The following is a 27,987-nucleotide window of genomic DNA, read 5'->3' as shown; positions in this document are numbered from 1 at the left end:
AGTCTACAAGACCGAAAGTGCATAGGAAGGGTGCCATTTGGGACAGGGCCCTACTTTCGAATCGCTCTCGCGGGACTCTAATGCTAAACATAACAGTCACGTGGCATCGATGCTGTCTCAAGTCAGACAAAATTTCTAACCGGCATGCACTGTTTTCGAAGTGTGGATCCGTGCTCACCATAATGGCTACCATAATGTTGTCATTATTATCATGTGACCTACCAGCGAATGTATATGGTTCTCCTTCACTCTGTGCTGCCATTTGATTGAACCAGCAACCTTATTCAGTCATTAAAAAGCATCAAACAAACACTCATTGTTTGAATTGCACAATAAAATGTACAACGTTGATGCTTAACCAAAAAAGCCTAAAATTTAAAACACGGGAAATGTACGGTTTTTTTTTTTTTTTTTTGAGATTTTGAAATTATTATTATTTCACGATCCTCTGCCATCATATGCATCAGTCAAAATGTGAATCAATATGGTATCAATACCATATCTCTTACTGTTAGATGTGTCTGATTCTTTGCTATTGTGTTTCAGAAGATTCATTCCTCCAGCCTTCTTCAATTCAGCCTCCCTCTTCTTCAGTTCACTCTCAGTTTTGACCAGTTCCATCGCTCTTTTATCCAACTCCGTCGATCTGTCATCCAGTTCCTTTGCTCTTCTATCCAGTTCTTGATCTCTCTCACTGTATGACTGTATGATGTGACATTAAAAAATCAGGGCTGCCAACTTTTGAGTTCAGCTTAGAGTGAGATTTTGGGGGCGGGGCTTGGGTAAAGGGGGAGGGGCTTATGTAGGGGCGTGGCTTGGTGTGGAAAAAATACAAACAAAATCCTTGCATTAGTGTATTAAGTATATATTGATTGTCAAAGTATTTGGTATCTGTACAGAATTTCTTGGGAGATTTACATTACATTTAATTTTCACAAACATTTTACAAAAATAGGATTAACATGTGATAACATGTTCACAGATTAACTTGTGCTCTATTGTAAGCATTTTCTATCCTACATACAGAGCACCAATAATGTGTACTTAGTGTCCCCTTTGTTATGAATGGCCATTTTTCTGACCATTGATTTTTAAAGGAGCATCGATAGGACGCAGCTCCGCTCTGGGCTTTAATCTTTTGGCCTGTTGGTCTCTCTTCTTTATCTGAGGGCTCATCTGTCTCCTGCTCTAAAGTCTCAGATAGACTTTCATGTTCCTTCTGTGTCTTTTCCTGCTGTTTCTCAGGGTCACAGGACTTCTTGGAGGGCTGATAAACTACAAGCGTTCTTTTCTTGCCTGTCCCTGACACTTTAGATAACATCCTATAACAAAAAAATTCAAATTTATCTATACTGACACCACCAGTCAAATATCTTGACATGATTGATGAGTTGTGATTGATATAAATAAAATCATTTTAATATGGGATGTCGTTGACTTGACATTCTGTTCTTAGAAAACAATAATTAACATTAACTATAGGCTACACTGTCAAAAAAAAAATCATGAGTCTTGTCATTTTCATTACAAAAATTAAGGTGATCATTAAAAATATTATGTAGATTTTGTTAAGAAAATTGTGGTTCAGTGTTTTATTGAAAATATTGAGAACATTTCACTAATAACTATGCATTTTACTTTTTTTTTTTTAAGGAAACATACACAATTTTAAAGCTTGAATTGAGGAACTGATAAACCTCAAAATTAAGGAAAAGGGGCTGCCTAGTTATTTTAAGAGAATTAGCTCATTTATGTTATTATGTGGAATAACTGCATTTTTTTTATTTTATTTTTTATTCTGAAGCATATTGTTTTATACATGTCGCAATAACTCTGCTAATGATAGTGCAGTAACATGTTTGAATCTGTACTGTCATAGCAGCATATAGTCTTTTTATAAAACAATACATCTCAAAGTTAAATATAACCATGTCATATCCATTCACTTGACTTCACACAATTTTGAGAATAAAAAATACTTCAAATAAAAAAGCACGTTTCACTAAAACTTTTTAATTCATTATGTCATAGACTTAATAAATTAGGGCATTTTACATGATTTATTCAGGTAGACTCCATGAATGAAATCAAGCTTTAACTACTCAAAAATATTATGTGTAATATTGTTACCATCATTTTTTAAGTAAATAGCAGTAACATTTTTTACAGTGTAGGGCAGGCATGTCCAGATATTTGTATTTGAAATGCTTTTGTACTGTTTTTATGATAAAGTTATTTAAAATAACTGCTCAGTGCTGCAAAACAAACAACTCTGCTAATGCTAACTTAATTCTATATAACTAGGCTATATAACAGCATAAGGTATTAGTTACTAGCCTAAACTGGACGGAGACACGGAGCGCCCTGTAATTCACTGACCTGCCTGCGTTCACAATTCACACGATGCAGATGGGATGGAGAACGGCTGACTACACAGTTTACAGGAATAAATAGTGTGCAAAAAACTCACTACACTGTATGTCTGGTCTCTCTGCGCGTTGGTTTGCGAGATCATGCGGCGCGATTTTTTTTTTTTTTCCTCACTGCTGCACGAGTCTGCGTGAGAATATGGGGGTGTGGCGTGAGAGCGTGAGAATTTGGTCAATTGCGTGAGTCTCACGCTGAATGCGTGAGAGTTGGCAGCCCTGAAAAAATGTTAATTAGCCCATGATTGAATCACCCTGAAGCCATCCTAGGGGTATATGACATTCTTCTTTCAGACGAATACAATCGGAATTGTGCAAAAGGGCATGGTCATTTTATATTTATGTTGTTATTATAGTTTTACATTGTTCCATTCAAGTGTTGAGTTTGCCGAGTGGGCGGGGTTTGAATCGGAAGTCTCGCGTGTTCTGTGAGAATGACGCGAGATCTCACACACGCGGCAATAGAAAGAAAGAAGAGATGTGGGTGCGCGACGAGTTGTTATTGTGAGCAAACGAGACGAGTTAAGGTGCATCAGAAAGCCATAAAGTTATAGATCGATAAAATATAGCTGGTGAGCAGTTTGGTATTTCATATGTGATGGGCGGCTGATGTTGTGTGATCGCTCCTGAGGTTGTTGGATTTCTGTGGGGAATACTCGCACGTGCGTCATTGCAGACTGTAAGTGATTATCTTATATTTGTTTTGTCTAATAATCATTGTTTGATATTCTGTTTAATGCATCAATAAGATCTTTATTCAGTTATAAAAGTACAGCTGCTATATTATACATGTATCACAAGTTTGTGATGTCTCTCACGTTCAATCACGTGAAGTGATAATGACGCAGCATTTTTATTGTAAGAGTTGTAACAGAAACTAATTGAGTTTGTTTGTTTTATTATAGAACCACACACACACATTCATCTACATTTGTCCAGCTGACCAAATCACACAAACCCATCACACAAACACACACTGAACATCACAGCACACGAAGCTACAGGCCCTTTTGAGCATCATCATATTAACCCTATCAGGACCAGACGGCATCGCATCTGAGGACCGACGTTTCTGCACCCTTCTTCCTTTAAGTGGACTTCCTCTGGAATACTTGGGACTTCTTGAAACTGAGTACACTTACTTATTTCCACCACTTAGTTGCCCTCGCTTAATATAATTGTATCTTTGAATATAACCACATTGTTTTTATTGTTTGTTTATTTTACGTAGGCCTACGCTGTTTATTGTGATATTTACATTTGGTTGACATTGTGAGAAAATGAATATCAATCAATCAATACAGTGAGTGAATTTGATCTTTGTCTCTGGCTTCTTCAGTCTTCTCCTAGTTACTGGACATTAATTGTGTATTAATACTCTAAGGTGATTTAGAACCGTAATAGCAATCAGTGCATTCTACAGCCTTCAATACATTTTATGGTCCTTCGAGCCGGAGCTATAACCACCTTAGCGATGATGTCCAGAACTAGTGAGGAAACTATAGAGCCAGAGGTTGTACGTCCTCGTAGAGAAACAAGACGACCAACGCATTTGCGTGACTATGAGGTTAGTTATCCTCAGAAACAGCTAGCATTTGCAGATGAGCAGTCTGATATGCTTAGTTTTATGCGTGAAATGAGGGAGGAAAACAGGCGAATGAGGCAGGACATGCAACGCATATCTGATATGATTGTTAACTCTCCTGTGTTAGCTTCCCAGGTTTCATTATCTGAGCAACGGCTTACGAATGAAGGAGCTGTAGTGTCATCTACACCAAAGTCTACTAGTATGCAGGAGTCATTTCAGGGTGATGGAAACTCTGGCCAGACAGAACATACTCCTTTGGTGCCACATAGAGATGAATCCCTCCTTACAGTTCGCAGTTGTGAGCGAGATCTCATTGAGGAGCTTACAGACAGTCTAAAGAGAACAGGCAGGCTTAGTGATAGTCCGTCTAATTCAGGTATGTCGACCCCTTCGTATAATGATCCACATAGTAGTAAGAATCACTTGCCACGGTATGATCATCATTATGATGCTAATGTTCCACGGCACCCACCTCGTTTGTTTGATACCCGTCAGCAATGTGCAGATGACCCACCAATGTTGCGGTCCAGTATGCGGTCTCATGATGTTTCTTATCAACCAGCTACGGACCCTTATCATTGCCGCTTAAGTGACAGAGAGCGTCTGTATAACGATGCCCCTATGGATCGTCTTGATCATTCTCCAATCGATTGGAGGCAAGAGTACAGTCGCGATAATGGCCGGTTACGTACAGATTACCGTTCTCGCCATTCTCTTGGACAATCTGAGATTCATCGTCCGGTGCATCCACCCCCAATGCAATATCGAGGGCCAACTCCTACAATCCCTCATTTCGTTCGGGATGATCCTCGAGAATTTGCTCGTCTTAAGCTTGCGTTAAACAACGTTCTTCCTGAAGACGCTTCTGAGTCTTTTAAGTTCCAAATACTTATGGACCACCTTAAGCTGGAAGATGCTTTACTTGTCGCCGACTCGTATAGTCACAGTCGCACTCCATTCAGTGACACTATGAGAGCGCTCACTGATATGTATGGGCAGCCACATCAATTGGCACTGCAAAGGATCACTAATTTGATGGATGGGCCCAATATCAGGAGCGGGGATGTGAAGTCTTTCAAGGCATTTGCCCTTCGTGTCCGAGCACTGGTTGGAATGTTAAATCAGCTAGGTAGCACAGGTTGGACTGAACTGAAATGTGGCTCTCATGTTTCTCGTCTCTTAGCCAAGTTGCCGTACGACCTAAGAGCTAACTTCAAGAGATTCATTAACCCCATTCAGACACCTATTCCAACGTTGATTGATTTCGCAGACTGGCTGGAATATGAGGTTCGTGTGCAGGTAGAAGGAACACAGTATGGGTCCTATCCTGATCAAGTGAAACACAGCGTTCACAAAGACAAGCGAACTGGCTTTGTGCCCCGTAAGCTGACTACTGTTTTACATGGAAGAGAGCAGAAAGTAGGATTGGTAGAGCTCCCGAAGACTGAATACATGGACTCAGAAAGACCACAGGAGAAGCCGAAAAAGTATTGTCCGTTCTGTGACACAATTCAGCACTACATGAATCAGTGCTCCAACTTCAAACTCTTAACTAAGGAGCAGATTGAGAGTTGGATTAGAACAGGACGTAGATGTTGGCGTTGTGGACGAGGGCATTCTTCATCTAAATGCACGTTAAAGGCGAAGTGCAAGCGGTGTGAACGGAGGCATCTTGATGTTCTTCATGAAGTCAATGCCAACGCTGATGGGATGAGTAAAGGTAATAACCCGACAACGGAGAAAAGCACAGTAAGCCCTGCTTCTCAGACCCTGTACTTGGATCGGCCTACGAGTGGCAAGCAAGTGCTACTGAAGTTAAGTCGAGTAATCATTCGGAATGGTGATAAGTCACTAGAAACCTATGCTGTGCTAGACGACAGATCTGAGCGTACTATCTTGTTGAATGAAGCTGCTCGACGTCTAGACCTTCAAGGTGAAATTGAGGATTTGGCTCTGCGCACAGTGAGACAGGATGTCCATACCATTCATGGTAGATCTGTATCTTTCTCCATAGCACCTGTTTCACACCCTGACAAATCCTACCCGGTCAAGGGTGCTTTTACCGCAAAAGAGCTAGCCCTGGTTCAACATACTTACCCCATCTCTGACTTGCAAAGAAGATATTGTCATCTCCGTGACTTACCTTTGCATGACATCCACGAAGCACAGCCCTTGGTACTGATCGGCTCGGATTACCCTCATTTGATAACCCCCGTGGAGCCAGTGAGATTGGGTCCTCCTGGAGGTCCAGCGGCGGTTCATACGATGCTTGGCTGGACATTGCAAGGTCCCTCAAGTCTTATTAAGCCTCACTTGCAGCCTCAAGAATGTTTATTCATTTCTTGTGTTTCTCCTGAAGCTGAGCTATTCCGTCAAGTTGAAAAACCTTGGCAGCTGGATACCCTTCCTTATCAATCTGAGAAAGTAGCCAGTCGATCACGACAAGATGCAGAAGCTATCCGCCTCCTAGAAGAGAAAACCATCAGGATCGATGTAAATGGTGTCAAAAGGTACGCCACTCCTCTACTCTGGAAAGAGTCGCCTCCACCTCTGAATGCACCCAAAGAGGCAGTCATGGCCCTGTTACGCAACACAGAGCGGAAACTAGCTAGAGAGCCTAGTATGGCTGCGTCTTACGAATCAGAGATTCAGAAACTGTTGCAAGCGGGTTATGTCACCCCATTGACATCTGCAGAATGTGATCCGAGTTCCAAGGCGTGGTACATACCACATCATATGGTTCATCACAATGCGAAGAACCGTATTGTCTTCAATTGTTCTTTTGAGTATCAGGGTCAGTCTCTCAATGACCATCTTTTCCCCGGTCCGACTTTAAGTGCCAGCTTGTTGGGCGTTCTCCTCCGCTTTCGAGAACATTCTGTGGCCATCTGCAGTGACGTGAAGGGTATGTTCCATCAGATCCGTCTCCTTGATGAAGATAAACCCTTCCTCCGCTTTTTGTGGCGTCATGGGAAAACATCTGAACCAGCCATCGTGTATCAGTGGCAAGTTCTGCCATTTGGCACTGCATGTAGCCCTTGTTGTGCTACCTACGCACTTCAGTCCCATGCAAAGATGGATCTCGAAGCTACTGATGAAGTACGTCAAACGGTGGAGCGTAGCTTCTATGTTGACAATTGTCTCAAGAGTGTCTCTACTGAAGATCAAGCTTTACAGCTGGTAAACCGATTGCAGTGTCATCTTATGGACGGTGGATTCGAATTGAGGCAATGGGCCAGTAACATCCCCAAGGTTATTCACCACCTTCCTGCTGAGTTGAAGTCGAAGAGTGGTGAGATTCAGCTCAGTCAAGAAATGGCCAACCCGCAGAAGAATGCCCTTGGATTGATATGGCAATGTAGACCAGACACATTGGTATACAAACCTTACCAGAGGGAGGATGGTGAAATTACGATGCGGAGCATCTATCGCACTTTAGCCAAGCTGTACGATCCCCTTGGATATCTCATTCCGTATACCACAAGAGCCAAGATTGTCGTGCAGTTGTTGTGGGAGAAGAAACGAGAATGGGATGATCCTAATCTACCATCCGGCCTACTAGACGTTTGGCATCAGTGGGAGAGCGAGCTTCCACAATTGTCTCAGATCCACCTGCCAAGATGTTACAGTTCCAGTCTTCAGTATCCTATCAGGAGCCGCAGTGTTCACGTGTTTTGTGATGCGTCTGAAAAGGCGTACGGCTCTGTAGCCTACTTGTGTTCTGAAGATGATCAGGGCAACACGCAGGTTGCCTTCATGGCGGCAAGGTCACGAGTCGCTCCGAGGAAACAGATCTCCATTGCTCGTTTAGAGCTTTGCGCTGCATTGACAGGAGCGCAGCTAGGAGACGTCCTGAAGAAAGAGCTAACTCTAGATATCTCCAGATTCGTCTATTGGTCTGACTCGACTACAGTTCTTGCTTGGCTGCAGTCTGATTCGTGCAGATACCGCGTGTTCGTAGGAGTCCGAGTCACAGAAATTCAAGAGTTGTCTGACCCTGGAGCTTGGCGTTATGTCGATTCTGCAGCCAATCCTGCGGATGATATTACGCGAGGGTTGTCATTGGCTCAGCTAGCTGAAGAAACACGATGGAAACAAGGACCAGCTTTCTTGATGCAGTCTAGCAGCTGTTGGCCTAAGGCACCAGAAAGAAAGGCCCCCGAAGAAGTTCAGGAACTTAAGAAATCTGTGTTTTGCGGTTCGTTGACTGAACATAAGTTGCAAGTTGAACCTGATCCCAGTCAATTTAATAGCTATACTGAGTTACTAGAGGCTACAGCGCGAGTTCTTCATGGGGCGGCTGGCAACACAGATTCACTGAGTGCAGATGCATTTCAGAAGGCAGAATTGTCTATCCTTAGACAATGTCAGATTCAAGACTTTCCTGACGAATTTGCTTTACTTAAGGGAGGGAAAGAGATTTCTGTGCATAGCCGACTTCTTAAGCTTGCTCCTGAGTATGACAAAGAGCTAGACTTGATTAGAGTAGGAGGAAGACTTCGTAGGTGTCATGGATTGAGTGATGCAGTTCTACACCCTATCGTTCTGTCACAGAATCATCCCGTGGTGAAGCTTCTAATCAAGCATTACGATGAACAATTGCACCACCCGGGAGCCGGCAGGGTGTATGCCGAACTGCGGCGCAAGTTTTGGATTTTGCGGGGAAGAGAGGCGATTCGAAGACACCAGCACCACTGTCTTGAGTGTAACAAGTGGAGAGGCAAGCCAATGATTCCTAGAATGTCAGACTTACCCCCATCAAGTCTGCGATTGTGTAAACCTCCTTTTTACTCCACCGGAGTAGATTGTTTTGGACCACTGATGGTGAAGGTGGGCCGCCGCACTGAGAAAAGGTGGGGTATCGTATACAAGTGCCTCACTACTCGAGCCGTACATCTTGACCTATTGGATCACATGGATGGGGATTCATTCCTGCTGTCACTCAGGCGTTTCATTGCCCGAAGAGGGAAACCCTATGAGCTTCTCTCGGATCAGGGAACAAATTTCCGAGGTGGATGTAAAGAGCTGGAGGACACCTTCTCTCAGATTCAGCCCAGTATCAGAGACCAGTTGGCCAAAGAACAAATCAGATTCCGGTTCAATCCACCAAGTGCACCTCATTTCGGCGGCTCGTGGGAGAGAGAAGTGAGGTCTGTAAAAACAGCCTTGAGAACCACCTTAGGCGCACAGACAGTTACCGAGGAGGTATTAAGAACCATTCTGATCGAGGTTGAGAGCATCCTTAATTCTAGACCCTTGGGTTATGTCTCTAGCGACATCGCAGATCCAGACCCAGTGACGCCAAATTCCTTGCTGATGGGGCGGCCTGACTCCTCCTTGCCTCAAGTTGTCTATTCAGACCCAGAATTACTCAGTAGGAAAAGATGGAGACATAGTCAGGTTCTGAGTGATCATTTTTGGAAGCATTTTATTCATGACTTTTTACCCACATTACAGTCAAGACAGAAATGGCACAGAGAGAAAGAGAATATTGCAGTTGGTACTGTAGTACTCATTGTTGACGAGCAGATTCCAAGAGCGCTCTGGAGAGTTGGTACTGTCTCTTCTGTCATTCCTAGTTCAGATGGGAGAGTCAGAACAGCTGTGGTCAAAGTGAAAGATCAAACGTACACAAGACCAGTAGCTAAGTTGATTGAATTGCCAATATTACCCCCAGACTCAGAGAGTTCCTCATAGACCCTACTAATGGCAAATTTGCATACCAAATTTGGGGGCGGCTGTGCAAAAGGGCATGGTCATTTTATATTTATGTTGTTATTATAGTTTTACATTGTTCCATTCAAGTGTTGAGTTTGCCGAGTGGGCGGGGTTTGAATCGGAAGTCTCGCGTGTTCTGTGAGAATGACGCGAGATCTCACACACGCGGCAATAGAAAGAAAGAAGAGATGTGGGTGCGCGACGAGTTGTTATTGTGAGCAAACGAGACGAGTTAAGGTGCATCAGAAAGCCATAAAGTTATAGATCGATAAAATATAGCTGGTGAGCAGTTTGGTATTTCATATGTGATGGGCGGCTGATGTTGTGTGATCGCTCCTGAGGTTGTTGGATTTCTGTGGGGAATACTCGCACGTGCGTCATTGCAGACTGTAAGTGATTATCTTATATTTGTTTTGTCTAATAATCATTGTTTGATATTCTGTTTAATGCATCAATAAGATCTTTATTCAGTTATAAAAGTACAGCTGCTATATTATACATGTATCACAAGTTTGTGATGTCTCTCACGTTCAATCACGTGAAGTGATAATGACGCAGCATTTTTATTGTAAGAGTTGTAACAGAAACTAATTGAGTTTGTTTGTTTTATTATAGAACCACACACACACATTCATCTACATTTGTCCAGCTGACCAAATCACACAAACCCATCACACAAACACACACTGAACATCACAGCACACGAAGCTACAGGCCCTTTTGAGCATCATCATATTAACCCTATCAGGACCAGACGGCATCGCATCTGAGGACCGACGTTTCTGCACCCTTCTTCCTTTAAGTGGACTTCCTCTGGAATACTTGGGACTTCTTGAAACTGAGTACACTTACTTATTTCCACCACTTAGTTGCCCTCGCTTAATATAATTGTATCTTTGAATATAACCACATTGTTTTTATTGTTTGTTTATTTTACGTAGGCCTACGCTGTTTATTGTGATATTTACATTTGGTTGACATTGTGAGAAAATGAATATCAATCAATCAATACAGTGAGTGAATTTGATCTTTGTCTCTGGCTTCTTCAGTCTTCTCCTAGTTACTGGACATTAATTGTGTATTAATACTCTAAGGTGATTTAGAACCGTAATAGCAATCAGTGCATTCTACAGCCTTCAATACAGGAATTATATTAAAAAGTGTCCTGGCTCTTCCCAGCTTTATAATGGAAGTGAATGGGCACCATTTTTTTTTAAGTCCATTCAAATGTATCTATCCATCATAAAAGTGTCACAAACGGCTCCGGGGGGGTTAATAAAGGCTTTCGGAAGTGAAGCGATGCATTCTTGTAAGAAAAATATCCATATTTAAAACTTCATCGACTAAAATAACTAGCTTCCGGCAGACGGCTGAAATGAATTACATTTTCATTAATTCATTCGGAAAGCTGTAAACTACTGTAAATGAAGAGTATATTCAGCATTTTATCCGTTTGTGTGTTCCCGGGATTCAGGACCACTGTGGCCACGGACACACCGTTAAGTTTTAGGAGTGACAACCAAATTTACAGGAGTGAATCCCAGTTCTGCCATTTACACATTGCAGATCAATTCAGTTGTCAATTCAACTTTTAGTGTTTAATCCTGTCCTGTACACACACATTTCAGTAATTTACAGGAGTGACAACTGCATTCTACAACCAAATTAACTCCCGAAAAAAGCAGGTAGTGACAACCACGTTTACAAGTTTTCTACGCAGCGTGTGGAAACAGTTGAGCTAACAGGACTCTCATGGTCATCCTGTCACTAGCTTTGGAAACATACAGCTTCAGATGTTCAAAGATGTTCAAATTATGTTCTGTTTTTATGGTTTACTCTTGGCATCATGTTTTAACTGTTCTGAAGCGGCATTATTATGTAAGATTTGCCAAACGTTCAAATTAAAAAATATACACGACTTACAGGTGCTGACCCCATTTTCTTCTGAGCGTTGTTTCTGACAAAATCTGCAACAAACCCTTGAAGAAAGCATGAATGTGATGTTGAGAGTCACTGTATGACTATATACAACAAAAAAGGAAACGTATGAAGGTAAAAGAGTAGCAAAACTCGAGAACATGTGAATTGGAGAACTTGTACAATCAATATGATTGTATGTACGATTGCTCCGGTCTGCTGTCTTGCTGCCGTGTGGGTTGCGTCTGTAAGCTCGGTATAGTTTTCCGTTTTGAATCTCTATTTATTATCATTCCTTGTTGTATATATGGTTAAATATATCATACTCATCAACCAGATATCTGATATTATCTAATTTTGTCTGTCACATTGATCTGACTTTGCTAGCTTTAATCTAAATCACTATCGCTCGCAAAACACCCTAGCCTTCCACTAGCCTGTTAATCTGCCATCCGTTTGCCATCTTTTTTTCCTCTCGCGCACTCGCGCCTTTTCGAGTCCATCAAACAATAGTGGTGAGTAGGATCAGTCAACAAACACGGTGAGTCATGTCTTCTATTATTGTCACTTGCGCTTCATTTCACATGTATAGTATAGCCTTCTCTGTCAGCGCCGAGGGCTTTACATGTGATAAATGCAGGGAGATAGTCAGGCTGACAGAGAATATTTCAGAACTAGAGACACGCGTCCAAACTTTAATCGAGGATAGTAAGCATGCAAGGGCTTTAGATACTGCTTTGGATGCGACTAGCTTAGTGAACTCTGTACATGGTTCGGTTCCGGCTGAAGTAGAGCCCGTGCAGCAGGGCAATTGGGTGACGGTGAGGTGCTGTAGTCGCGGGACAAAACACCGCTCTTCCGTTCCGATTACGACATTAAACAGGTTCTCTCTACTCAATGAAACACCCACTGAGAATCCTGTTGAATGTGCCCTAGTTATTGGCGATTCTATCACACGGAACGTGAAAATAGAGACTCCAGCCACCATAGTCACATGTTTGCCGGGAGCCAGAGCGCCTGACATCAAAGCAAATTTAAATGTGCTGGCTAATGTTAATCGTAAATTCTCTAAGATTATTATTCAAGTTGCTTCTAATGATGTTCGACTTCGGAGATCGGAGATCACTAAAATTAATATTAAAGAGGTGTGTGAACTCGCAAGTACGAAGTCAGGCACTGTAATTTGCTCTGGCCCCCTTCCTGTTCACAGGAGTGATGAGATAGTCAGTAGATTGTGTTCACTCAATGGTAGGCTGTCGGGGTGGTGTCTCCAATATAATATAGAATTCATAGACAATTGGAAACGTTTTTGGGGCAGACCTGACCTGTTGAAACGAGATGGTATTCATCCCTCCTGGGATGGTGCTGCTCTTCTCTCTAGTAATATGGCACATAGTCTTAGAGCTCAAACATGACAATCTGGGGCTCAGGGCAGGAGGCAGACAGACTGGTTAAACCGACCGTCTGCTAGCTGTCTCACGTCACTGAGGTCAGATAAATCCCATCACATAGAGCCTCTTTCACCTAGATATCATCACATAGATGTCTGTTCCCCGAACTAGGAAATACAAAAAACTCCCAAACCCATTTAAAGGGATAGTTCACTTCAAAATGAAAATTCTGTCATCATATACTCACCCTCAAGTTGTTTCAAACCTGTCTGAATTTCTTTCTTCTGCTGAACACAAAGTAAGATATTTTGAAGAATGTCAGTAACCAGTAGGGGTGGCACGGTACATGAAAAAACATCCGAACCGTTCGGTTCGCTTGTCTCGGTTCGGTGCGCGTGTGCGTCGCGCGGTTTGCACGGTTCGACGCATGCGCAATGTAGCCTCGTGCCCGTGCTAATACAATGCTAAATCATAAATCAGACATATGTAGAATTACATTACAATGTCCAGCAATCGATTTATATAGTACACTGAGTTTACCTAGACATTTAATGAGATCTACTCCACTATATGTTGTTTTTTTCATGTGAATAAATAGGCTACATAGATCGACTGTTCCACGTAGCCTAATGGTCCAGTGGCAGAACTTGCCAAGCGTATCAAAGGTTCTGAGTTCTAATCTGCGCTCGTATATATTTTTTTCTTTATCAAAACCGATTATGTTTATCAGCGGTTGTATATCAAGCAGGGACCGATTTGTATGAATTTTGTTTTATTATTTAATCGGAACGAGTAGCCTTGAGTCTCCTCAATGGATTGAAGCGCGCGTCCGAGTGATGAATGTGCGGCCGCTGCGGTGTGTGCGCGAGCCACGAGAACACTGTATCAGCACCACTGATCGCAACTGCAACGAGCACTTTGATCACTTGATTAAAAAAACACATTTCAGCGCTAAATTGCTTCTTATTTAACAAACGAATGAAACAAATACTTTGCTAGTTAACTGGAAATGTTTTATTTATTTGTATTGGTACACCCGTGCTGCAAGATAATATCAACCCTGGCAAAAAATGGTGGGGACATGTCCCGCCTATGATGACGAGACACGAGGATAAATTGACAAATAACGGTCCAACACAGCCCACGTAGCTCTACAGATGATGGACCTCCAGGGCCACTGAAAGTTTCCTCAGGGTGACTGCTCACTCATATTACTTCAGAATGGGAAATGAGAAGCTGCGTTTTGCAAACACACCCCATTTATGAAATAAATAAATAAATAATTAGATAATTCAGCTATATATCATATGCTGAAGTACATTTTTGGAGTGTTAAAGATTAAAAGAAAAAACAACAACATGAACCGTACAGAACCGAAAACCGTGACCCTAAAACCGTGATACGAACCGAACCGTGGGTTTTGTGAACCGTGCCACCCCTAGTAACCAGACACGACCCATTGACTTCCATAGTATTTTTGTTTTCCTACTATGGAAGTCAATGGGTCCAGTCAACTGTTTGGTTACTGACATTCTTCAAAATATCTTACTTTGTCTCTAATGTAGGCTATAGCGAATTTAGTGTTTTTTATAACTGTTGGTCCATCAAGCCTCATTAAGTGTTTTCTTGATTTTCTATAGGAGGAAAACTTCAGAAACGTGTAATTAAATGCGTTGCATTCATATTCTGGGCTCATCTGCTTTTCTGTGTAATGCTATATTTGTATGGTGTTTACTGCGTTTGGTCTTTTAATATTCAGGCTACTAGTGCTGCGTCTCAGTTCGCCTGTAGGCCTACTACGACCTAAAAGTATGTAGGCTACTCTTTTTGTGAAGAAAAAGTACATAGCCTACTTTTGAGTTTGTAGCAGAAGACAAGCTTTGGGACAAACTATCACGTAGCGTCTACGATTGCTCTCTGACATTTTTACACGCATCCATAGACTGAAAAAAAAAAAAAAAAAATGCATCTCACGTACACTGACCTGTCATTCATCTTGTTAAAGATAAAATCCTCCACATCTAATTTAATTGAATTTCCTACCGTATCGGAAAGAAATGCAGAAGCACGTTGATCTGCAGTCAAGGGTCTCATATTTCAGATTTTTATTTTTCAGATTTTCCCATTGTACAAGTTCTCCAATTCACATCTACATGCTCTCAAGTTTTGCCACTCTTTTACTTTCACAGACACTTGGGCATTTGGAGATTTACTATTCTGTCAAAAAAAAAAAAAAAGCTCTGATCATTAGAGAAGTAGGCATAGCCGCATAGGCTATACGTCAAACAAAATGACAGATTTACAGACATAAACAACAAGCACAACACATTCACCTTCATAAAGAAACAAATAATTCTGCTTACCTGCTTAACTGTGCTGTGAACAAAACCTGGAGAAGAACAACAAAACGATCGATTAATCCATGCCGTCAGCATCTGTTTTCATCTTCTGAAGTGAAAGTAAGCAATACTGTTTCTGACTCACCAGGATTCCCCCCAAAATTGCCTGGATCTATGGTTATCCTACAGTATATGTTAACAATACGCTAAGTTATGTGAGTTAATTCGCAGCAAACTCTCTCTGTGCAGTCAGCCTCTCTGCTGAAGCAGATCTCGAGGAGTGCGCTGATCTTTTTAGAGGCTATATGGACCGATGGTCCAATCACAGACGTTTGTGATGATGGAGTGGTCATCTGGAACACAGGTACTTTCTCTGTGGGAGTGGGGCTCCGGGAAAATCCCCCTGCTCCCGATGGCCGGTCTTTCCCTGTTATACACACTGATATGAGAAGGTCCTTCTTTTTCTTTCTTTCTTTCTTTCTTTCTTTCTTTCTTTCTTTCTTTCTTTCTTTCTTTCTTTCTTTCTTTCTTTCTTTCATTACTTAGGCCTACTGACTTACTTGTATATTGTTAATATACTTTTTAACCACAAAAGCTTGTCTTGGTCCAGCTCGGTTTTAAGGTGCTGTAGCAACTCATCATAATGTAATAACTGTAAAAACTGCACATAATGTAATAAGTAGCCTATTACATTATTGAAATAAAATGTTCATAATGTAATAATTTTCTCAAAATGTAATAAAATACTGAGCTCATAATGTAATAGAAATGTTTACATTATGATAAAGTTATTACAATATAAACTCAGCAAAACATGTCATATATATTAAGTTATTCCCTTACAGTATTTAAAAAAATCTAAATCCAGTCTTTAACTACCTTCAAAATGCAACATTGAAATATTATTATTACATATATGTTTATTTAACATAAGACATTGGTATTTCTTTACAATACATTTTAAAAATGTGTGTGTGTGTGTGTGTGTGTGTGTGTGTGTGTGTGTGTGTGTGTGTGTGTGTGTGTGTGTGTGTGTGTGTGTGTGTGTGTGCGTGTGCATGTGTGCGTGTGTTTACCAACAGCAGCACAGAGCGCAAGTTAAGCAAACATGTATTCACTTAAATACAATTTACAGCAAAACAAAGCCTGAATGTACATCAGAGGACATGTTAAAAATTAAGATTAAGAAAAATACAGTGCAACTTGCAATCATGTACAGTGGTTATAAAAAACCACACACCCCTGCTAAAACTGTTTGGTTTTGTGATGTAAAAAAGAAAAAGGTAATTAAAATCAAACTTTTGCACCTTTAATCTACTACTATGTCTACTAGTATCATGGTGGATTTTGTAGGCAGGTTAAGACTGCATTTTTTAATATGTATAAAGGAAAACCAATGTTTTGTTTAATAAAAATATTATAATAATTACATAATTATTTCAATGTTGCATTTTGCAGGTAGTTTAAGACTGGATTTAGAAGTTTTAAAAGCTATTACAATAATGAAAATATGATAAGTTTTGGTGAGTTTATAATGTAATACATTTTCAAAATGTAAATGTTTTATTACATTATGAGCTCAAGATTTTATTACGTTTTGAGAAAATTATTACAGTATGAACATTTTATTACCACCATAATTTAATACTTATTACATTACTCTCATGCAGTGAACTACTAGTTTAGTAGTTTTATACTGCAAGTACACTTGTACGTTTTCTTTAAGTGAACATAACATCATACTTATAGTTTATGTATTATTTTTGCAGTATACTACTCCTTTTGGGTATTACATTTTTACCTTTAACTATTTCAATTTTAAAAACATTTTTTTCTAGCTTCATGCGTATTTCTTTTTATCAACACTTGAATGTGGGCAAGTTTAATAAAAAAAGGCAACATTTTAAACAATAATCTGAGAAAATTGCATTTTTGTCAAAGACTTTCATCCGGATGGGATTCAGAACGATGATCAAAACACAGATGAGTAGATCGAGTCCATCAACACCCCCAGAGCTCCTCAGTAGTTTCCTCTTCATTGGTTCAACATTTCATTCTGTAACATTTGTCAGTTTTGAACTTATTTGCTGTTTAATGTTTGATGATCGTGTTGTTTTACATTTGCGTAATCAATGCTTCTATCGTTTGTTTCTGATTTTTCTTCACCTGTGTGTTTTAATCCGAAGAATTCTAGAAGTTAGTGGTGGGGAAAGAGTAAAGTTGATCTAAATTAAATTCTTAAAGGGACATTGTGTAGGAATTTCTCCCATCTAGTGGTGAAATTGTATTTTGTATTCAAACAAATTGTGCTCTCCAGCGCCTCACTTTTTCAAATGCGTGTTGCATCTACGGTAGCCGTTATGTACCAAAAAGCTATGACAGGATGTCTTCTAATTTGAGTTTCCCTTCGGGTGAACAGGTTTGTTATTTTAAAGGGGTATAATGCCATTTTTGTGCAAGCTAATATGATTCTTTAGGGCAGGGATGGGCAACTTCGGTCCTGGAGGGCCACTGTCCTACAGAGTTTAGCTTCAACCCTAATCAAACACACCTGAACAAGCTAATCAAGGTCCTCAGGATTACTAGAAAATTACAGGCAGGTGATTTTTTCAGGGTTGGAGCTAAACTCTGTAGGACAGTGGCCCTCCAGGACCGAACTTGCCCATCCCTGCTTTAGGGTCTAAATGAAAAGTTTGTAATATACTTCAATAAAACATTCTCATTAGTATTGTAAGAAAACACTCATTTTACCTGGTCAAAAACAGCTCTGTTTTCAGCACGCCGTTTATGTGCATGTGTCTTTAAATGATAATGAGCTTTGCTCACCCCGCCCCTCTGTTCTGTGTGTACACCGTTTGTAACACAATAACGCGTTGTTCATTATAAACATGGGATTATGAATTATATCGAGAACGTCGTACATAGAAAACATGCCGTGATGTACCTGAGTGTAAAAATAGCCGCATTCATCGTGAAGCGTGCTAGCGATTTGCAAAGATTAATATAAAGCTTAATATAAAGCTTAATAAAACGTTACACTCACTTCAGTTCTTCTGGAGGTGCAGCAGGAACACGAAGTTGGTACCGATCCTTTTTTCAGGAACAGCTTTTAGCAAAACCAGCTTTATACTGACCTCGTTTGTAAAGCAGTCTGGTGAAATGATTCACGCAAACATGAAAGCATTGACGTTGTGGGGAATATTCCCTTCGAAAACAAAACTCAGCCACTGCGTCTTCAGCGGTTCGGATTTAGGAACATCAAAATGATGCTGTGTTCGTTATTACACCCAAGAACAGAACACCACAATCGCTTAGACGCCATTATGCTCAGTGCTCCAGCTATCAACAATGACGCGCCGGTCAGCGCGTGCTATGATTGACAGCTCGCTCACGAGCGAGGGCGGGCTGTGTTGAAACGCTACTGTCAATCAACAAACGTGGCAGGGGCGTCGATTTTGTGACGTCACAAAATCGAAACAGCTTGATTTGAGTTGGGGGGAAACATAAAAGAAGATAAAAAAAAAAAAAACACTGGATTTTATGATGGTTGTGTACAGGCACTGCCAACACACATTTCAGTACAATCAACTTGTAAAAGTGCATGTACCATTATATGACCCCTTTAAGACAGTAACATTGACTTGCCTGTCGAGAAGAAAGCAGGCAACTTCAGCGTCTCTTTTGAAAGCTTTCTGCTGCATTAGCTCTTTCCACCTGGAAAAAGCTATCCCGACATTAACCCTTGTTTTTTGACAAGCACCTCTCACTGCTCTGCTCCTCCGCTTCTGCTGGCTTCAGTCACGTGACGCTGGCTCTGAACGAAAACGCGTTGTGGAAACACGTTGGCTTAGTACTTTTTGTCCCTCTCTGCTATTATAGTTTTTCAAGATGGCGGAACTACATGGAAGCCTCTGTGGACCTACCCGTCCCATGTATATAAAGATAATAAATTCTTCGTTTACGAGGATAAGTCAGATCATTGGCAGAGGTATTTGTACACCATTGAGGACATATTATTTATGAATAAAAATATTGATTTTAGATAATAAGATACCTAAAAAACTACACATTGTCCCTTTAATGTACACTGTCAATGGACTAGCCTACACACAAAAATTCAGATACTCAAAACATATCCGTTTTCTTTATAAATCAATATTTTTAAACAATGGAAGTTTATTAGATAGAATATAACAATATATAAACTATAAAGTAGTGAGTACATACAATTTTACACTTTAAATCGACAGTTGGGTTTGTCCATATTAAACTCAAACATGGGCTGAAACAACCCAGCAATTTTTAGTCTAAGATTACATTTATTTGAATGAATGGATTTATTTATAGAATTCATTATAGAGAGAGAGAGATATATATTTGTACCTGTGTCTGTTCAGCATCTCTCTCTATTAACAATGACGCTGTGAGTTTAATTACTTCAAAACCAGCGATGTAACCCCTGCGTTGATGAGAATTATAATGTAGAAATTTAGTAGTGAAGCTATTTTATTAATAAAGAGTCACAGGGCAGCGTTGAGAAGTTTCTGAATCAGAATCAAGTATTTAGACAGACAATGGTATCGATACACTTACACACACATGTAAAAGTGTATGTGTTTTTATTTACAGCATAAATAATATATACAGTTGAATGAATGTACAATATTAATAAATAAATAAGAACACTGGAAGATGTTCCGCTCATGCAAAAAAAAAGTGTAAAGTGCTGTGTAGCAAATTAGCTCTATGAAATATTAATAATCAATAATTACTGGTTATAATTGATTATGAATATTTGGATTTGGAACACAGACAACTTTACGTGTGACATGAACAAGACTTTATTAACTAGACTAAACACTAACATACACATACACACATGCATACAGTTTACCAAGGGAAAGAGAGCTGAAGCAGAATACAGGAAAGCAAGAAGTTATAGCATTGTTTGAAATTCAGCAGATCAACAGCCTTGAGCAAACCATCAGTTTAGTTCTAACACGCCCTTCTGTTTAAAGGGGTCAGGATACTTAATGTATCAAATAATGAGACTAAGTTTGATACTTGCATATCTCGCCCATTTGAATTAAACTGTCCTGATGCAATTTGTTGAGGCTCCAGTTGATCTTTGCTGATGTGGTCTTGATGAGAGAGAGAACCAGTGGTTTCCAGAGGATCTTTGGTGAATGGAAAGACAAGGCCGCAGCCTGGCACAAGCTTGGAGGGTCCTTAGAAACTTCTAGTTCAGCATCATCTTCACATCAGGATTCCAGAAAGGGACTAAGGCCCCATCCACACTACTGCGTTTTCATTTAAAAACGGAGACCTTTTGCTACGTTTGCACCTCCCGTCCACACTAAAATGGCAAAAACGGAGACCCAAAACGGAGAAGTTTAGGCCACATTTACAATTTACCGTTTTCAAAAATAACATCGTGCACACAACCCGCATAAATACGCCGTCGAGCAACATCATAACTATGCCAAGCCTATGGGCGGCAGTGTAGGGAGAAGGATAAAACCATGCAAGCCAGTCAGAATCCTCAAAATCGACAACAACGAGCGACTTCCAGTTCCTTTCAAAACAACAGACATGGCGCGAGGTTCGTTTGTGTGGACTGACAGCGAAGCAAATGCAAACAGGCCAAAAGCGTTTGCACAGAAGTAAAAATGAGTACCACCTTAACAGCATCCATGATCAAACAGTAGCCAAACAAACTCTAAACAGGGCGCTTACATGACGTAAGCATTTTCTGGCGCATAATGTGACGTTTGAGAACCTAAAACCCCGTTTCTCCCAGTTGACACGGCAACACATAACCGGCGTTTTCAGAAATCTCCACTTTGGCCGGAGTTTTTAGAAATAATCGTTTTCTGGGATAAAAACAGCGTTTTCGTGTAAATGACAGGCCAAAACGCAGGGAAATATCTGCGTTTTCCCATTGTGTAAACGGGGCCTTAGAAACGCTGCCGACCCGTTTTTCGTTTTGAATCTCCGGAGGGCGTTTTAGTCTGGACGGGTCAAAACGGAGGACTTTAGAAACGATGACGCAGAGGCTCACGCTCGGCTCTATGATTGGGTGTCATCAGTCATGGAGTATACACAGGTAATATTCAGTACCAGTAAAATCCACCAGCTGGAACAGTTTCGCTCGCGCGGTAAACGCGTGCATGCAAGAAATAGAACCAACGCCTATTTTTTATGCGACACGCAAGCGTGTTGGAAGCGTTTCCAGGCAAAATAGAATAGGAAAAAAATTGTATATGTCATTTTGACACAAATACATATTAATAAATTAAATTTTGATGTTTGAAAGCATTTTTTTACAGTCTATGTTTGAAAGTCTCTAGGTTTACACCGGCACGCGCATGCCCAGTGTTGGTGAATGGTCACATGATCCGCGTTTTCAGTCGTTTTAATGTGGACAGAGATCAATTCTAATACACAGCTAAAACGCTGGTGTGGACGGAGATCGTATTCGTTTTAATTCTCCGTTTCTAAACGAAAACGCAGTAGTGTGGACGGGGCCTAAGAGAGAAGAGAGCTAATCTTGTGATCAGTGATTTTTAAAGCGTGAAGATGTCACACCCTCTGGAGGTGTGTGAGCCAATAAGAAGTGTTTTCCTTTGGAGGGAAATTTATTTACGACCCATTACGAAATGTAATTTGATTGGATGTTTAACACAAGAATCTTCAAGATTCTTATAATACTAATGCGTCACAAAGTTAGCAGAATGTAATGTAAATTAACAAATGGGGGACGAAGATTGGAGTTTATAGAGACCAAACATGCCACACATATGATTTTGGTAAACCATAGTATGCAACAAAGTCTGAAACATTAATCCCAAACGTTCACAAGAATACAAAGGCCAAACCACATAAAAGGAAAATCATGAGATGGAAAAATTAGATACATGTTTATATATTTCTCAAGTGGTTATTGGGCAATTCCGCGCAAAACTGTCACATCCATAACGCCAACTAAATACCATGGCATTGTGTTGGCGTTATGGATGTGACAGTTTTGCGTGGAACTGCCCTATTATAGAATAGGATTAACATGGTTTATTTAAAATCCTCAGCAAGAATTAAGTGAGAGTCACAGCTCTCTAGAATTTCTTTTGGGGTCATAAAACTCTTATCAGTCTCAATGTGTCCTGTAACAGGACACCGGGTTCTCCCAGTGTGTTAGCTTCACTTGTGATGTTAGTTTTGGGGGAAGTTTCACAGGCCTTTGTTGGGAGAGTGAGTTTGCTGGATTATTGATTAAATATAATGCATAATTTGTGTGTGTCTGATTGGTCCAGACGCTACAGCTGATAAAAAAGGCAGTGGTAAGTGGTAATAATATCTGATGGCAGAGAGTTCAACAGAGTCACAGCCCCAGGAAACCGAAAAAATAAATATACTAAAATGTATTTGAAATACATGTATTTTATGCTAAGTATACTACAAAACACTTACATATTCATGTACTTAATATAAATTAAGTAGCAATTGTAAATTGTAATCCCTGCAATTGTACTTTCTGTTTACTAAATTTATATACTTAAACTGATAAACTGGAACAACTAATTTTGTACTAAATGTACTTTAGTTATCCAGAAATAGTGCTGAGGTTCAACTAATAATATACTGAAGTATATTTGATTGTTCTAAAGTGGAGCTACTACAAGTATACTTCAGGTACACTTTAAATATCTTGCCGTGACTGATATTGTACAGAGATCATCCATACTATATAAAACACATTTTAGTCTTAATATTAAGAAATGTGCATTGTGCAATAAAGAAGTACTGCAAATTAAGTTGAATTATATTTATATCAGTAAGGCTTAAGCGATTTGTCAGTAAATATGTTAATAGATTTGTAGTATACTTAAAGGGGACATATCATGAAATCCTGGCTTTTTCCGTGTTTAAGTGCTATAATCGGATCCCCGGTGCATCTACCAACCCAGAAAATGTGAAAAGTGAAACTTTGTTTTGGTGAGCCTTTCTCTGCAAGCATGTAAAAAAATAAGCCGATCAGATTTCGCTCCCCCTCTGACGTAGGAAGGGGATCTTATTATAATATTACCAGCCCTTAATCTGCACGTTTCCATCCACGGCGCCGCCATTTGGTTTACGCAAGTGACAGCAGTGTAACCAGTTCTAACGCAATGGCAAAAGTTTGAGCAAAGCATGCAAACTGTTCTGTCGTTGCTGCACAGACGAGCACTGAACACTATTGACCAAAAGATCTCACAGCTGTCTAATAAAGATTATTTGCGTGTTTTGTTATTGTAGCCGAAACTCGTGTAAAGGATCATCTCTCTTCTGAACCAAGCCGGGGAGCAGCAGCTCATTTGCATTTAAAGGGACACACAAAAACGGAGCGTTTTTGCTCACACCTAAAAAGGGGCAAATTTGACAAGCTATAATAAATGATCTGTGCATGGGTATTTTGAGTGGAAATTTCACAGACACATTCTGGGGACACCATAGATTTATATTACATCTTGTTAAAAGGGGCATCCATATGTCACCTTTAATATGAAATAAATGTATTTTAAAAACATTTTGGTATAGGTTTTTTTCACTAGGGAAGAAACTCTTCCTGAGCCTGCTGATGCGGGACCCTGGTTGGGAAGGGATGCATCTTTGATGATAACATTCGCTCTTCCCAAGGAGCGTTTCTTGTAAATGTCCCTGATTGATGGTAGTAGAGTAGCGGTGATCCTCTGGGCAGTTTTCTGGGAGTGCTTTACGGTCTGATGTTGAAGAATTGCGAGTGAGTAAATACGTGAATTCAAGTGGTCTAGTGGTAGAACATTTGCCTAGCGTGTCAGAGGTTCTGAGTTCAAATCCGCACTCATATAGTTTTTTTTTTTTTGTCAAATCAGATTATGTTTATCAGTGGTTGTATATCAGGCAGAGACATGCTTGTGTGTATTTTATTTTGTAATTTCACTGGAACGAAAAGAGAGTCTCCACAACGGATTGAAGCGCGCGTCCGAGTGAAGACTGCGCGAGCCTAAAACAAACACAGTATCCGCGTCTGACTCGCGGGAATCCACGGCGCAAACCTGTGAGGGGCTGTGTTTTCTCGAGCCCCATATCAGCTCGAGAAAACACAAGTTTATTCAGATCATTACTTGTTTACACCGTCTCGCAGCGCTGTGAGGAATAATAATAATAATGGAAAATGTCCCTCTAAAGGTAGATGTAAACAAACTATTAAAAGGTAAATATAATTTTTTTTTCTTTAAATAATTTTTATTGTGTTTTATTAGTAACAAATTTGGGGAGAGGATAAATATTCCAAAACTGAAAATACAGTATGAGAATTTACTGCACAATTACTAGACATGTTTACCTTGGATATTATACAATTTACAAGCACAATTTGTGGAAAAGAAAATGTATATAAAAAATATAAATAAAATTTATTTTTGTGTATAAATATATACATTATGAAAGTGTATTATGGAAGTGTACTAAGTGCACTTAAATAAAATGTATTTTAGTGCACTTTTTTTTCACCTGGGATGTTCAATGTTTACTGTTACCCATCTGATCCTGATGAAGAACATCATAAGAACATCACTTTTAAAGTCAACACATCAATCTAGTTTTCAGCTTGAGTCTTCCTTCATGTAAGAGTATTCCAAGAGGAGTAAGACCTAATCCAAAATCTCAAACTTAAGTCAGCAGAAATGTAGGATGAATTCAGGTAAATTGAGCCATTTAAAAAAAATTATAAACTTATAGGAAGACATTTAGATTGTCTCTAAATTAAATTGAATGTTTACGTTTAATGCTATATTTACAGATTTACATCACTTTTACTCACTTTGGATCAAAGCAACTTTAATCTATATGGTCAAAATAAAAAAATAAAAAACTACTCACCCCCGAACCCATTTTCTCCTGCAGGAAAAATACAGTTCAGTCATTTTGCAAAAAAAGATATTCTAAGATTCATGCATCACTTTTTTAAAATTCAAATTTACTTGTTCAAAAACATTTTGTGTCATCCTTGTTAATTTCGAGAATTATAAGCCATTGAAAATGTTAAACATAAGGGAAAATGTCATAAAAATAAAAAGACTAATAAAATTGTACACTGTAAAAAATGTCTAGCCTCTCCAAGTCAAAATTTTCTAGTGACTGATAACATCTAAATTTTTTAATTGGCCCAAGTGCAATTCTTGTTGCAATAGTCTGTTAACATTGGCTCAATGAGAAATAATATGTCAGACTAATTGAAAAATTTAGATGTAACCAGTCACTAGAAAATTTTGACTTGGGGATGTCATTTTTTTACAGTGTAAACAAATATGGAAGAAATACAAAAGAACAGGCTAAAAACATAAAGTAAGTGTGTGTGTGGGTGTGTGTGTGTGTGTGTGTGTGTGTGTGTGTGTGTGTGTGTGTGTGTGTGTGTGTGTGTGTGTGTGTGTGTGTGTGTGTGTGTGTGTGTGTGTGTGTGGGTGTGGGTGGGTGGGTGTGGGTGTGGGTGTGGGTGTGTGTGTGTGTGTGTGTGTGTGTGTCTACAAGCATAGTAAAACCTGAGATCATCTGTAGGGACCAGCCAGCCATGGGTTAATAAACATACTAAACATACTGTGTGTGTGTGTGTGTGTGTGTGTGTGTGTGTGTGTGTGTGTGTGTGTGTGTGTGTGTGTGTGTGTGTGTGTGTGTGTGTGTGTGTGTGTGTGTGTGTGTGTGTGTGAAAATTAAATATAGGGGTGGGATGGGGATTGGCATAAAAACATGTACATTTTATTTTATTACAAACCCATCCAGATAGTGGACAAGAACTGTTTGCAAATAATGCACACATTATAAGTTTCAATAAACTTTCATTTCAGATTTCGAATCAAAACCATTTTAGCAGTTCAATACATAAATGTTTAATTTGTTATGCAGGCTGCATGCACACATACTATACATCACAAACGCAAATATGAAACAAAAATGAAAACACGCATTTATTGTAGGCTATAGGCCTATATCGATGAGGCGTTGTGCTAGCAGTGCTGCTGTCTCTCTCTCTCTCTCTCTCTCTCTCTCTCTCTCTCTCTCTCTGTCTGTGTCTGTCTGTCTAAAACTGTAGTGTGGTGTCAAATTTCACTGCATGCATCTGAAAAGCAGCTTTGCTGTCTCACTGGGTGTGTCAGATTATAGGCCGGAGTTGGGAAACATGAAATATTATTTTTTTATGTAAAATAAATGTTTTACAGTCTATGTATATGTTTTCTATAGGAATAATAAATTAAGTAGGCTAAGCTTTTCTCACTGCGCTTCGAAAGATCGGATCATTTTCTTCTTTTCATTTCATTCATAAATTCCACGCATCGTTCGCCCATCCCTATTTCGTTTTGCCCCAAATCTGAACTGTACAGCCAAATTACAAAAGACACTCAAAAGGGTAGGTGTAAATTACATTTCAAGAAGGAATGATCCATCGAGAATCAGAATCTCAACTATTTATGCGACTAAAAAAAAAAAAAAAAAAAAAAATATGTAGGCTAAAATAAAATGCTCTCATCATTAGATAGGCTAAATTATAGTCTGTAAATAACATAATGACACTTATTTACAGTCAAAAACAAAACAACACTTTCTCCATTACAAAGAAATATAAAAATAAATAATTTTCCTTACCTGCTTAACTGCGCTGTGCTGTGAATAAAACCCTGACAAGAATAACAAAAAGGCTATTTAGAAAGACTATCGATAATTACAAGCCAACAGCTAACCCGAAACAAACCAAATATTCTAAAGTGGAAGTATGAAGAATGATGTCGTTCTGACGCACAACAGCCTGGATCTATGGCCGTCTCTTAATATGCCTTCGTGTGTTCTCATACGGACGCAAGACAAGTAGGCTAGAGAACACACTCTCCTTGTGGATCAGACATCCTCGAGCTCAAAAGTGGTCATCTCGTGTTTCACGCCCATCATGCGCTGTGCAATCAACTGGATGTTATTTATGTTCTGTTGCTTTTAGGCTGTGTGAAAATAAATAAGATGAACAAGACACCCAAAGAAGGCTACTTGTTTTTATTCCAAAAGACGTGTTTTACATCCATTTTTACTTTGAATAAAAACATATAAATATCACAATATTCCCCGGTTGTGATAGAAATAGTTAGAAGTGAGGCGGTGGAGGGATGCTGACAAACTTTCAATGAACAGAGGTAAGTCACATAGCCTCATATCTTAATTGGGTTGATTACCTGAATGCGCTCCTCTCAAGTTAATCAGGTTAATTATCTGAACGTGCTTTTTTCAGGTGAATTATCTAAGATAATTTATCTTAACTTTGTTAATAAAACATCATTTGATGAAAAAGCAGAAGGGACAATTTTCACATTTTTGGGGTTCTCAGGAGCAAAATTCATCATAGTTGGGTAAATTATACCGTGTAGGCTATATAAAAAGTGCATATTAAAAGGAAAGGTGAAGTGACACTGGTAAACATGCCTCTGTCCCAACTTTTTTTGTAGTGTGCCATCAAAATCTAAATTTGTTTGTACAAAATACAATAAAGTTATTAAGTGAAAACATTGGAAATCTTTTATTTGTACATTTGTCAGTTAAGGTTCAAGAGAATT

The 27,987-nt window shown here is 39.6% G+C and overlaps 3 protein-coding genes and 1 long non-coding RNA gene across 4 annotated transcripts in view; 2 read left to right on the top strand and 2 right to left on the bottom strand.

Moving 5' to 3' along the window:
* The window catches only part of LOC311277598 (uncharacterized protein), a 33,558-nt gene extending 18,029 nt beyond the window's left edge, over window positions 1-15,529 (bottom strand). Inside the window, exon 1 of the mRNA XM_084387973.1 lies at window positions 15,525-15,529. The gene's annotated coding sequence lies outside the window, so the exon portion shown is untranslated. The remainder of the gene's footprint in view (window positions 1-15,524) is intronic.
* LOC311277599 lies at window positions 519-15,468 on the bottom strand. Its single transcript, XR_014625301.1, has 3 exons — window positions 15,404-15,468; window positions 11,656-11,711; window positions 519-702 (listed from the first exon to the last, which is right to left on the bottom strand). It is a non-coding gene; the product is annotated as an uncharacterized lncRNA (long non-coding RNA).
* On the top strand, window positions 2,743-7,198 carry LOC311277417 (uncharacterized protein; the record flags this gene model as incomplete). The annotated part of the gene is made up of 3 exons (XM_084387734.1): window positions 2,743-3,105; window positions 3,332-7,113; window positions 7,178-7,198. The coding sequence occupies exons 2-3, from the start codon at window positions 3,865-3,867 to the stop codon at window positions 7,196-7,198; spliced, it is 3,270 nt and encodes a 1,089-aa protein (XP_084243860.1). The 5' UTR covers window positions 2,743-3,105; window positions 3,332-3,864.
* LOC311277610 (uncharacterized protein) lies at window positions 7,373-10,881 on the top strand. The gene is made up of 2 exons (XM_084387983.1): window positions 7,373-10,121; window positions 10,348-10,881. The coding sequence occupies exon 1, from the start codon at window positions 7,429-7,431 to the stop codon at window positions 9,709-9,711; it is 2,283 nt and encodes a 760-aa protein (XP_084244109.1). The 5' UTR covers window positions 7,373-7,428; the 3' UTR covers window positions 9,712-10,121; window positions 10,348-10,881.
* Window positions 15,530-27,987: the final 12,458 nt, after the last annotated feature.

This window comes from Rutilus rutilus, assembly GCF_951802725.1.
Source record: "Rutilus rutilus genome assembly, chromosome: 18".
Taxonomy (NCBI): Eukaryota; Metazoa; Chordata; class Actinopteri; order Cypriniformes; family Leuciscidae; genus Rutilus; species Rutilus rutilus.
The sequence above is the reverse complement of the archived record's forward strand: the minus strand, read 5'-3'. Positions and strand labels throughout refer to the sequence as shown.